Here is a 12,950-nt window from a genome sequence, read left to right as displayed (position 1 = left end):
GGAAAAAACACTATTAAGTTTGTCAAGATTCCCATCAAAGCTGTCATTAACTCTGGTAAACATGAAAGAAATTGCCTTGATCCTATATGAATCCAATCTAACCAGTAACAACTCTCAGCGTGTAATTCTCAGACATTGAGCCAGCCAGCCTGCCAGCCAGCTAGCTTTAATAAAGTCCCGCAAGAATAGACTAGTGTTTTGAATGTCTCGTCAATCCGTCTCCTCTTTCTTCTCCAAGGGTGGTGAGTGGTTCTCGCGACGCCACGCTGCGCGTGTGGAACGTGGAGACGGGCCAGTGTTTACACGTCCTCATGGGCCACGTGGCGGCGGTGCGCTGCGTCCAGTACGACGGCCGCAGGGTGGTCAGCGGGGCCTACGACTTCATGGTCAAGGTCTGGGACCCCGAGACTGAGACCTGCCTCCACACGCTGCAGGGCCACACCAACAGAGTCTACTCACTACAGGTCTGTGTACACGCGCTGTCTCGTATTTATTTACATTTGAGTCATTTAGCAGACGCTCGTATCCAGAGACTTACAGGAGCAATTAGGGTTACGTGCCTTGCTCAAGGGCACATCGGCATATTTTTCACCTAGTCGACTCGGGGATTTGAACCAGCAACCTTTCAGTTATTTGCCAAACGCTCTTAACCGCTAGGCTACCTGCCGCACACGCTCACTTACACTTATACACACCACAGAGTCCATCATTTCATCTGAATTCGTCTGAAGATTTGTATAGTGACTTAGTCTATTGGATTTTAATCTACAGTCCTTTAATTGAACCGTGTATTTAAACTGTGCATTTAAACTCTGCAAAATCAAGCCCTTCTCATCAAAGAGCGCCCCGCCCAAACTCAAACTTCACTATTTTTACATTCCTTTTATGACCCACTATTTGGCAGCCCTCTAGGAATAAAACACGAAACGAATCAATTTAACACGCCGTCATAGAAGTCCTCTACTCAAATCAAATCCCTTCATATATCCACTGTACAGTTCGGTGTAAATGATGATAATCTCTTTTGAAAGTGTACAACTGGGTCTCATCTGGTTCCTACAGTGCCTAACTCGTCCATAAAACAAGAACGATAGAGCTCGGAGTACTTAGAGAACCCAGAGCCCTTTAAAATAGTGTTTGCAGTTGGTGCTTTGAGCCGTCATTCCACAATATAATAAGGTGGTTGCCATGTGAACCACACTGGTTGGGAAAGAGCCACAACAAAATAGTCCCACTGTCTGTTGTATCCAAGGCAGCAGTACGATGTGTTTTTCTCAACTCCTTCTCTTTCTACGTTGCAGTAACATTATATAAACAGAACATTGGTGTGAGTCTGGGTCACACACACACACACAGCAGTAGTAGTGTTAGAAGGCTAATGGATTCCTCTGCCTCGTGTCCTCGAAGATGTCCTCTCCCTTTACATCTCTCGCTCTGTGATGACGGAGCAGTTTAGAGCCACAACTATCACCTTCAGCGAGAGAGGCTGCATCCCAAATGGCTCCCTTTTCCCTTCATAGTGCACTGCTTTAGACCAGGCTCAAAGGTAGTTCATCTGAATAGGGAATAGGAGAGAGAGGTTTACTGTTCAGATGGACAGATGCCCTCCACTCTATATACTCTGTGACACGGACTTTGAAAAAGCTGTGCATATCTGTACAATTAATTAGATCTAATGAATTAATGCTATATTAAATGAATGCTAATGAATTGAATTCATTATATCTAATGGAATATAATCTAGAAAAGCTTTATTTGACTCCGTTTCAATGGATTCATCAGACACATCTGATCTGAATTTCAATGTGCAATTAATTATTTTACACAACATTTTATTGTAACATGTAACTGGATCCTCCTCTTTCCTCCTCTGTTTGGTTTGCTCTTTGTGTTCTGTCCCAGGGTCTCTGTCCCAGTCTCTCTGATAACTGCTGATGGAAAAAGGGCTTCATGAATACATTCTATTGATTGATTCCATGCTAGAATAGAAATGACTGGAATCTGTTGGTGTCAAACGGAATGAATTTCAATAACTGGATCATCCTTCCACCCCTCCAGTTTGATGGGATCCACGTGGTGAGTGGTAGCCTGGACACGTCTATCCGGGTGTGGGATGTGGAGACGGGTAACTGCATCCACACTCTGACGGGTCACCAGTCCCTCACCAGCGGCATGGAGCTCAAAGACAACATCCTGGTCTCGGGCAACGCCGACTCCACCGTCAAGATCTGGGACATCAAGACGGGACAGTGCCTGCAGACGTTGCAAGGTGAGTCTTCGTCCTTCCCACACACACACACACACACACACACACACACACACACACACACACACACGTAGTGCCTGCAGACGTTGCAAGGTGAGTCTTCGTCCTTCCCACAGACACACATAGTGCCTGCAGACGTTGCAAGGCGTGTCTGTCGCCGGGTCGTCAACGCCCTCGTTGGAACAGGGTTGTATTCATTAAGGAACAACGAAGTAAAACGCTTTGCAATGGAACGTCTGCCACTGAATCGTTTTCTTCTGTTTGGTGGTTTGTAAATACAACCATGTTTGATTGATTGGTTGATTTGATATGACTTATATAGTGCGTTCTTGACTCTCAAAATGCTTTACATTGTATGGGGGGAAACTCCCTTCAAACTCTACCACAGACAACTCTACAAACTCCCCCTTTTATCTGTAAGTGGGGAAAATGTCTGGAATTGGCCAATTTTGGACCCGAGCAAAAGGCTGTTGCTCCGAGATATTCACTCAATGATGTGCTTGGCTGTGCATGGCCAAACAGAGCCAACACGTGGGCCAGCCGGCCAGCCACTCTCCAGATAGGGATCATTTCCCTGGCTCAGGATGTTAGTGTAACAGTTCTCTCAGCCATTAGCACTAAGTACTGTTACCTTGAATGGGGAGAAATGGAGAAACACTTACTGTGCAGCTGCACTGTTTTCTGCCAATGCTAATTTCCCCCCCCAAATGGCCTTATTAGTGAACTACAAACCCAACGATTCCCATGGAACTACAACTCACACGTGTCCCCTCCCCTTGGAACAAAGGGAATAGATATCGCCCTGTTTTAGAATGAGCGAGAAAAGGGAGGATATGAGAGGGGTGAAAGAAGGGGTGATGGCCCTGCATGAGGATGAGAGAGAAGAGGGGAGTATGTGAGAGAGGTGAAAGAAGGGGTGATGGTCCTGCATGAGGATGAGAGAAGGCAAGAAGAGCATTCTATGCTATCAAAAGGAACATAAAATTCGACATTCCAATTAGGATCTAGCTAAAAAAAAGTACTTGAATCAGTAATGGAACCCATTTCCTTTTATGGTTGTGAGGTCTGGGGTCCACTCACTAACCAAGAATTCACAAAATGGGACAAACACCAAATTGAGACTGCATGCAGAATTCTACAAAAATATCCTCTGTGTACAACGTAAAACACCAAATAATGCATGCAGAGCAGAATTAGGCCAATAACCGCTAATTATCAAAATCCAGAAAAGAGACGTTAAATTCTACAACCACCTAAAAGGAAGCGATTCCCAAACCTTCCATAACAAAGCCTTCCCCGACAGAGAAATAAATCTAGAGAAGAGCCCCTTAAGCAAGCTGGTCCTGGGGCTCTGCTCACAAACACAAACAGATCCCCAGGACAGCAACACAATTAGACCCAACCAAATCATGAGAAAACAAAAAGCTAATTACTTGACACGTTGGAATGACTTTACAAAAAAACTGCGGACTAGAATGGTGTTTGGCCCTGAACAGAGACTACACAGTGGCAGAATACCTGAACACTGTGACTGACCCAAACTTAAGGAAATATTTGATTTTGTACAGACTCTGTGAGCATAGCCTTGCTATTGAGAAAGGCCACTAAAGGCAGACCTGACCACAAAATGAGGTGGAAACTGAGCTGTACTTCCTAACCTCCTGCCAAATGTATGACCATATTAGAGAGACATATTTCCCTCTGATTACACAGACCCACAAAGAATTTGAGAACAAACCCAATTTTGATAAACTCCCATATCTGTTGGGTGAAATACTACAGTGTGCCATCACAGCAGCAATATTTGTAACATATTGCTGCAAGAAAAGGCCAACCAGTGAAGAACAAATACAACCTATATTTATTTTCCCTTTTGTAGTTGAACTATTTGCACATCTTTACAACACTGTATATAGACATGACATTTGAAATGTCTTTATTCTTTTGGAACTTTTGTGAGTTCATTTTTTGTTATCTATTTCACTTGCATATGTGTCCCATGCCAATAAAGCCCCTTACATTGAAATGTAATTGAATTGAAAGGAGGATGAGGGATGAAGAAAAGTGGATGGGGTCCTGTCTTGTCGGGGAGCCTGGCCCAGGTCCTGTCTTGTCGGGGAGCCTGGCCCAGGTCCTGTCTTGTCGGGGAGCCTGGCCCAGGTCCTGTCTTGTCGGGGAGCCTGGCCCAGGTCCTGTCTTGTCGGGGAGCCTGGCCCAGGTCCTGTCTTGTCGGGGAGCCTGGCCCAGGTCCTGTCTTGTCGGGGAGCCTGGCCCAGGTCCTGTCTTGTCGGGGAGCCTGGCCCAGGTCCTGTCTTGTCGGGGAGCCTGGCCCAGGTCCTGTCTTGTCGGGGAGCCTGGCCCAGGTCCTGTCTTGTCGGGAGCCTGGCCCATGAGGGGCATGACAAGGGGGGGGTGACGTTAGGCTAAGGGGGTATGGAGGGGGGTGGGGCAGGGATTATGTAGGTCATGTTATTGGGTCAATGGGCAATTTCTGCCATTCATTCATTAGGGCATTTAGATAAGACAATAGCCTAACAGGCAACTCACTGGCAGACACAGATGAGGTACTTAAGCTGAGAGGATAGGTAACGATGTAGACAGCTGCTTTGTTGTGGAAATGAAATGGGGGAGAGATGTGGGGGTTGGCCGGGTACATTGCCCAATCTTTGCAAGAAACGCGCAGTGCAAAATGTCTAGCCCTTTGAAAACACTAGAGACAGACGAAGGGAGGGGATGAGGGTTTACACTGCTGGCTGCCACTAGAGCTCTGTTCAAATGAGATCTGTTGGTAGGCTAATGAACACAATTCCTAGTGTACTTCATACAACGAATGATTTTGCATTCATAATGAACACATTGTGGACTGTAGTTCATCATATTAGAGATTTCATCCTGATTAGTACTCACTGTTTAGAGTTGTGGAATAACTGCTAGAAGGTATTTTAATGTTGCCAGCCACATCTCTGAAACTGGGATTCTGGGTTTGTTTTAATAGTGTATATGTGGGGGATTTATCATCTGCATATCCTAAGGGAATATTAGTCAGTCACACAGGCACACATACACACACAGGGGCATCTCATCGGAAGAGGAGGCCACAGACACTACAATCTGCATACCAAATGGGTGATGCTGCCACACACACACACACCACACACTCACCACACACTCACCACACACCGCTGTAGTGCCAGAAGGCTGCAGTCAGCAGAGCTAGTCAGCAGCTGTAGATGGTTACAGCTCTATACCCTGGGCTCCTCTCTACTAGCCCAGGATTTTCCATGGCAGACGAGGACCAGGCAGGGTGCCTTATTCCCCTGCCTTAACACTCTTCAGAAATAAACAGTATAGTGTTTACCATCTCTACCAGGTCTTCCACCAATGACCTCGCAACCAATGATCTCTTTCTATCACGCCTTTTCTCTTTGTTGGTTTCCTTTTCTCCCCTCACTCGTTGAGTCCATCTAACTCTCTGCCTCTCTCTACGTTCGTGAAGGGATATTACGGGATTTTGTCAACTGGGCCCTTCATCTACTTTCCGAGAGTCGGATGAACTCATTGGTGCCATTTTTATGTCTCTGTGTCCAGTATGAAGGAAGTTAGAGGTAGTTTCGCCACCCAATGCTAACTAGCGTTAGCGCAATTGAGGCAAGTCACATCGACTTCAATTAATTGTGCTAACGCTAGTTAGCAACTTCAGAGACACAAAAATGGTATCTGAGTTCATCTGACTCTGGGGAAGTAGACGTTAAAGGGACACTACAGTGAAAATGAGAAACTAGCTATTTATCTCTTTCACACATTCGCTCACTCTTCTCCCCCTCCTCTCTCTCTCTCCCTCTCTACCACCAGGTCCCCACAAGCACCAGAGCGCCGTGACGTGCCTGCAGTTCAACAAGAACTTTGTCATCACCAGCTCGGACGACGGCACGGTGAAGCTGTGGGACCTGAAGACGGGCGAGTTCATCCGTAACCTGGTGACGCTGGAGAGCGGCGGCAGCGGCGGGGTGGTGTGGCGTATCCGCGCCTCCAACACCAAGCTGGTGTGTGCCGTGGGAAGCCGCAACGGCACCGAGGAGACAAAACTACTGGTGCTAGACTTTGACGTGGACATGAAATGAGAGGAGAGGAACCGGTCGAGATGGGGAGAAGTGAGGGGAGGGTTAAAGGGAGACGAGGATGAGATGGCTCAACATCGAGGGTGAACGTGCCCTAAACTCTTCACTCCCACACTCAGAAACAGCCCCGCCCCACCCTACCCTCAACCCCCTCCTTGCCTCTCCCCTCCCCCCGTCGGTGGCCGTTTCTGACAAAGCCACAGTCGCCAACCTCGCCGGCCAGCACCCGTACTTGTTACCCCTCCCACCTTAAGGGGGTGGGGTCCGAATCCGAAGGGGTGGAAGTGGGTGTGGCTTGGAACAGGGGTGTGGCTTGCCCGCACCTCTGCGGTAGACTGGGAGGAAGAGGGGGAGGAACAGACTCGTCCAATAAAGGAGGAAGAGAAGAAAGACAGGAACTCTTGAAGAAATAACTCTGCGGCTTTAGAGGCAGCTTCTTCGCAAAACAGAGACTTGTTCACTCAAGCCTGACTCAAGCATTTGTTCAGATGTATAAAGATATATCATTTTTTATCCCCCACATAAAGCGCCAACCGACTATTTAATAGAAGAACAACACTGTATACAGTACACAAGGCAAAGACACAGGGAAACATAAATTCTCATCTGATGAAATTAAGTGTATTGGAAAAAGGGTTTTCTTAGAACACACAGACACACAATATTAGCTAAATAAGGAGGTTCTTGTCGTCGGGGAGAGAATGAGAGAAACGACATGCCAAGAATCTGATTGGTCCCCAAACCAGGTATGAGCCTATAACATCAGGCCCTATATCCTGTTCTCTGTTTGTTCCAGTCTTATTGTTCTTCAGTCTTTTAGTTCCAGGGTTTGATTTCTTCAAAAAACACATAGGAGCACACGTACAACTGTGAATTTGCTTTCCTTTTGTAGCTGTTCTTTCAATCAGTTCAAAGACAAGGATTTTTGTTGTTCGTTTGTTTTTTGGTTGCCTGTTGTTGCCAACAGCAACAAGTCCCAGTATTAACCTGTTCCACTCACTTCTTTGCTTTTGTTAACTCACCACGTTTTATTTCTGTTTGGGTTGTTCTTTACATTCTTCTTTTCTTCTTCATAGCTGAAATCTGAAGACATCTCCAGATTTAGACACGATGCTGTCCTGTGTTTTTCAACGAGTCTGGCTGGGTTGGTTCCTCAATGCTGGTTCTTACGTGGGGGGGGGGGGGGTTGGGGTTCTAGGGGTTCTCTTCTCGGAGCGCTTCGTGTGGAATAGTGTCCTCCCTCCCTCCCAGTACTGTTTTCCCAGTGGGTAAACTGTATTTATGCTGCTAGATAAAACTGAAATAAAGATGGAACTTTTACTCGCTGTGACGTTTTAGTCCCAGACTAAATTCCAAAATGGACTCTTCTAATGTTTTAAACAGACGACACACAAAAGAGAGAGAGAGAGAGAAACATGACAATAACAACCGTGGTTTTGTTTCTGCCACTGAAACTTTGAGCCAAACATGCCTCAGCCAGGCTGAGAGGAGAGAGAGTTGGACAAAGACAGGTCTGCCTGCATAGGCTAAACGATTGGGTGTAGTGTGTGTGCGTGCGTGTGTGTGTGTTTTTGGGCAAATTGTTAACACATTCCTTGGGACAAAGCGCTTTCAGCCTGTTTTGTGGGGAACTGTCTAGATGCTGTGTGGACTGGCAAAGAGAAAAAAGAAAATAGCAAATTTGTTTGGTTTGTTTGTTTTTTTAAAGAGTGAATGAAAGAAAACTGTCCATCCATATGTGATTTGTTTCCATTCAAATGTTTGAAGCAACATTGTTGAATGGGTGCAAACTGACAACTACAGTAGAAGGCGGGACAGTCTTAGTGTTATAAATATGACATATTACACGTTACAGTCAAACTGTTAAGCGCTAGCTAGCTCGCATAGCAGTTAGCAGTCTAATGGTTTGTGAATGGAAAAAGTACCTACAGGCAACCTGGCTTCAAGTGAACAGAACAGAACATTGCAGCCAAAACGATTAGTTAAACTCAATCTCCCAAGAAAGGAGTCACACACAACTCAAGCAGAACTGTGAAAGTGGTTTAACACTGTATATTAAAAAAAAACCAATCTTGTTCTTTCTCCTCTCTCGTTTTATTCTTGAATCTGTTTTAATTTATGATCTGGTTTGAGAAATCAGATGCCGCAGGTGTTTTTATTTTTTCAGTTCATTCATGTAACTGCCTGGCTAAAAGAAAACGGACAGAGAAAAAAAACCTGAAAGGGATTGTGTATTTGTTTGATTCAACTTAGAATTTTTATTTTCTTATAACTTAAGTGCAATAAAATGTGCGTTCTTTTTTATTTTAATTTCAAGCATTTCAGTTGTCTGTTTTTCACTGTGTTATGTGTTCAATAAAGCCTCTTCGGTTTATTACATTACTGAGAGGAATACTTTCAAGTACTTTGTCTTGGGCGCACGTTTCAACACACACACATTCGCATCGCAAATGAAACCCGGTAACCACGACAACATGTAAGAGATCAAGTTTGAGATTACTAGCATGTTGAACAAATGAGGTTCACGGAACTGCAGTCACGGTTAAGTAGCGTGCTGGTGCTTGGTTCTTCTCCGCACCAGTGTTCCTTGTGGTGTCGGAAGTCTCCACAGTATTTAATTTACCGTGACGACAGAAGCGCCTAACCGCACCTATATCACTAGTTTCATTCTGTATCCCGTTTTGCTATCTAGCACTTGACCTCCACATTAGAACCTGTTAGCATATAAAACTAATGTATTCCTATGGGAACATGGACTACCTCCTCAACTTCACTGTGTTCCACTATGGACATCTAATATGCACCTGCACTGTTGAAATCCAGAGTGGTTCGTTTGTTCAGGCAACTTCCAGTTTTAAAGCTGTGGTTTCTCATCTGCATGTTGGCTAGTGATATCTCCTTTTCTTATTCAGGCTGCATTATAAAAGACTAAAAATAAATATTTTATTTTTAACTAGGCAAGTCAGTTAAGAACAAATTCCTATTTTACAATGACGGCCTATGAAGGCAAGAAGACTGTAGGTAAAGTATCCCTTCATGCCTATTCCATCTGAGACTGCAGTTGTTGTGATGCATACAGACTGTGGTTGTAGTTGCGATTTATTTTTTCTTTAAAGAATGATGATTTGGGGACAGGGGGGAAGATAGATGTACTCTTATATGCCTGAGTGCAATTTAGTAAGATTTGGTGATATTTCCTGATATGAATCTCTAAAGGTTTTTGTGATGTTTGGGCTTCAGTTTCATACCTGTAAAGACAAGACAACACTATTTATATTTTTAAGACCGGCAACAGCACTGGAACAAGTTTCATACATTCTACACTCATTTTACTGACAGGATATATAGTGAAAGGTAACACGCAACGAAAAGTCATTCTGAAAAGCCTCCCTGCAGGTACATTTCAACCAATGGAAGTTGAGGCCGACAGGTTTCTGAGTGGATAGCAAAGATACAGTAGCTTCATTACAAGACACTGATGTAGATCCACAGCCACTCTTAAAGCACTTCATTTTGGGACGTGATGAATCGGCTCTATTCCTTCAAGTTATTAGCTATTAATCTACCTTCTACCCCCCCCCCCCCCCCTTCTCCTACCCCCCAGGCAGGATTCATTTCTCTGCCTTGTAATTCACTCTGCATATATGCAGTGCAGCCAGTGCCCATTGATGGATGTATCCTATTCCCATCCACTCACACAAAACATAGCCTGGTGTGCTAACCAGGGGTGGTAAAATAAACAGGAGAGATCAATAGCACCCTATTCCCTTTATAGTGCACTACTTTTGACCAGGGCTCGTGGGTCTCTGCAGGGAATGGGGTGCATTTGGGATACATCGCTAGACCCAGCTAGGGGTGATAAAATAAGAGATGGGGCTGGAAAGGTTTGGTGGGAAGGGAAGGGGGAGGGGTGCTACTGTTTTACAGTGATATAGATTGGTTTTGATGGGGGGATGAGGTCTTGTGTTTGGAGGGTGGAGGAGGGGGAAAAGATGAAGGGTTTAATGTAAAGGAGTTGGGATGGAGGGGTTGGAAGGAGGATCCCTGCTCCCTCTCCTCCCTCTCGTCCCTTTGTTCAGTAATCCTGCCCTGCAGGGATAGTTCTATCACTAGTGTACTAGTGCCAGGAGATGCTCAAAACCAGGGCCTGTAAACTGGCCAGTGCTAGGCTAGGCTAACTCTATGCGACACAGCTCCGTAGCTAGCCTCCATCTAAGGGGCCCTGCTATACTTATTTTACCCAGGCAGGGGAGACCCCAGTGGGGGGTTGGGTATCTTTCCTTCGTGGGGAAAGTGCTAACTAGCAGAGCTCCATAAAGGGAACATGATGTAGTTCCTCAGAGCCATTTGAGATGGGAATAAATAGAGAACCATATAGCCCTGATTCCTTTGGGAGCTGATGTGCTAGTCGTTCATCTTGTCACCTAGGGTGGCCCTATGGAGACTAGTTGTGAATGGACACACACCGAAGCTGATGTGCTAGTCATTCATCTTGTCACCTAGGGTGGCCCTATGGAGACTAGTTGTGAATGGACACACACACCGAAGCTGATGTGCTAGTCGTTCTTCTTGTCACCTAGGGTGGCCCTATGGAGACTAGTTGTGAATGAACACGACACACACACTGAAGCTAACGTGCTAGTCGTTCATCTTGTCACCTAGGGTGGCCCTATGGAGACCAGTTGTGAATGAACACGACACACACACTGAGGTTGACATGAGGGTAATCGCCACCCAACACTCCCTTGTTGCTGGGAAACCAGAGGTGTGTGTTTGACTTTCCTGACCTTCCCCTCTTTTTGCCCTGGCAAGGTTGGACTCTAACAAGATATTGAAAACCCCATTGTGATGCTAGTTAGGTTTGTAATTTCTCTAATTGGCCTTTTAGAATGAGTTTCTGACTTCTTGGGTTCAGGAAAGACAAGATGGAGGGTCACATCACATCTGATAGAGCACCGCACAATGAGACGATTCACAAGGCGGGCCGTGTTCATTAGGGCACACGGTAGCAAAATACTTTGCAACAGAAGACTAAACCGAGCGTTTCTTATTGGAGAACTTCAGGTTGTCCCGTCCTGTTTCAATCAGTTTTCTTCCGTTTGGTGCCTAATGAATAGGGCCTAGATTTTGAGAACAATTGCATGTGAAGGCTCCAACACATTCATATTCACAGTTGTGCACTTCCCTTCCCTTGTGTGGCGTGGCAGGCATGGCTGATAGTATACCCAGCGGCATGCCAGGCATCACTAATCTCAGGAGAGTAACCGTCGGTCTCCAGCTTGGCTTATAGCCTCTTTGATCTGTTGGGATTCATGATTGATTGGCGCACAAGGGACGACCTTGGCCTTCTGGCATATCTAGAACTGGGCACAATGGTTGGCATGCATACGGAGAGGGAAAGAGTGGCTTTTCTCAATTCATCTGCTCTATTTTCCAAAAGCCCTCAAGTGCAGTAACATTTAGAGCTAGGATGGGAGCTAGGCTACTCGGGTATACCCCCACACACACACGGTTATGGTGACCTGCTTTCCAATAATCCCAACAACTCTAGGGCTGAGATACATGAACTAATTTCACAGTCAAACTAAGCTGCTCTCAAGATGTCCTCTAGTCTATCACCAATGGTTTGGAACACAGACACAGTATGTTTACTGATTCATTTGAGTATCACCAATGGTTTGGAACACAGACACAGTATGTTTACTGATTCATTTGAGTATCACCAATGGTTTGGAACACAGACACAGTATGTTTACTGATTCATTTGAGTATCACCAATGGTTTGGAACACAGACACAGTATGTTTACTGATTCATTTGAGTATCACCAATGGTTTGGAACACTGACACAGCAGTATGTTTACTCATTTAGTTTGAGTAGTTATTGGACTGTTAAATCCACCCACCTGGTTTAGTTTGACTGACCTTTGGAGTTGAGAACTTGGAGGTGGAACAGCAAGCTGAGGTGTGTGTGTTCTCTCAGTGTGGGGGACTTGAAATGAGCATACACACTCGCACTACGCCAGAGCCCATCTGTACAGCACTACTGTGCGTGGGTGGAGAGTGGCAGGGGACATGCTGCCACAGGGAGGGCACACACACACACACTGATATGTATAGTCACAGCATCTGATGATGGAGGACCACCTGTCCATGAGAGAACCTTGTGTGTTTGATAATTAAGGTCAAATCACATGCTTAGTAAACAACCGGTGTAGACGAACAGTGAAATGTTTACTTACAGGCCCTTCCCAACAACGCAGAGAGAAAGAAAATAGAGAAATAATGGAAAAGTGAAACCAGTAATAAATACACAATGAATAACAATAACTTGACTATATACACAAGGTACCAGTACTGAATTGATATGTAGGGGTACGAGGTAATTGAGGTAGATATCTACATATAACTAAGAATAAAGTAAGAGATAGTAAACAGTACCAGTTGATGTGTAGGGGTACGAGGTAATTGAGGTAGATATCTACATATAACTAAGAATAAAGTGACAGATAGTAAACAGTACCAGTTGATATGCAGGAGAACGAGGTAATTGAGGTAGATATCTAC

General features: G+C 45.1%; 1 protein-coding gene across 5 annotated transcripts in view; it reads left to right on the top strand.

The window, feature by feature from the left end:
• Positions 1-8,770, top strand: part of LOC109894742 (F-box/WD repeat-containing protein 7-like) — a 105,630-nt gene extending 96,860 nt beyond the window's left edge. For all 5 annotated transcript variants that reach the window (XM_031828385.1, XM_031828387.1, XM_031828386.1 and 2 more), the window contains exons 9-11: positions 239-464; positions 2,059-2,269; positions 6,119-8,770. In XM_031828385.1, coding sequence (XP_031684245.1) covers positions 239-464; positions 2,059-2,269; positions 6,119-6,387 — 706 coding nt within the window. In that variant the 3' untranslated portion in view covers positions 6,388-8,770. The remainder of the gene's footprint in view (positions 1-238; positions 465-2,058; positions 2,270-6,118) is intronic.
• Positions 8,771-12,950: the final 4,180 nt, after the last annotated feature.

The sequence above is a fragment of the Oncorhynchus kisutch genome, linkage group LG7 (assembly GCF_002021735.2).
Source record: "Oncorhynchus kisutch isolate 150728-3 linkage group LG7, Okis_V2, whole genome shotgun sequence".
In the NCBI taxonomy this organism is placed as follows: domain Eukaryota; kingdom Metazoa; phylum Chordata; class Actinopteri; order Salmoniformes; family Salmonidae; genus Oncorhynchus; species Oncorhynchus kisutch.
Note: the sequence above shows the minus strand (reverse complement) of the source record. Positions and strands in the feature narration are given on the sequence as shown.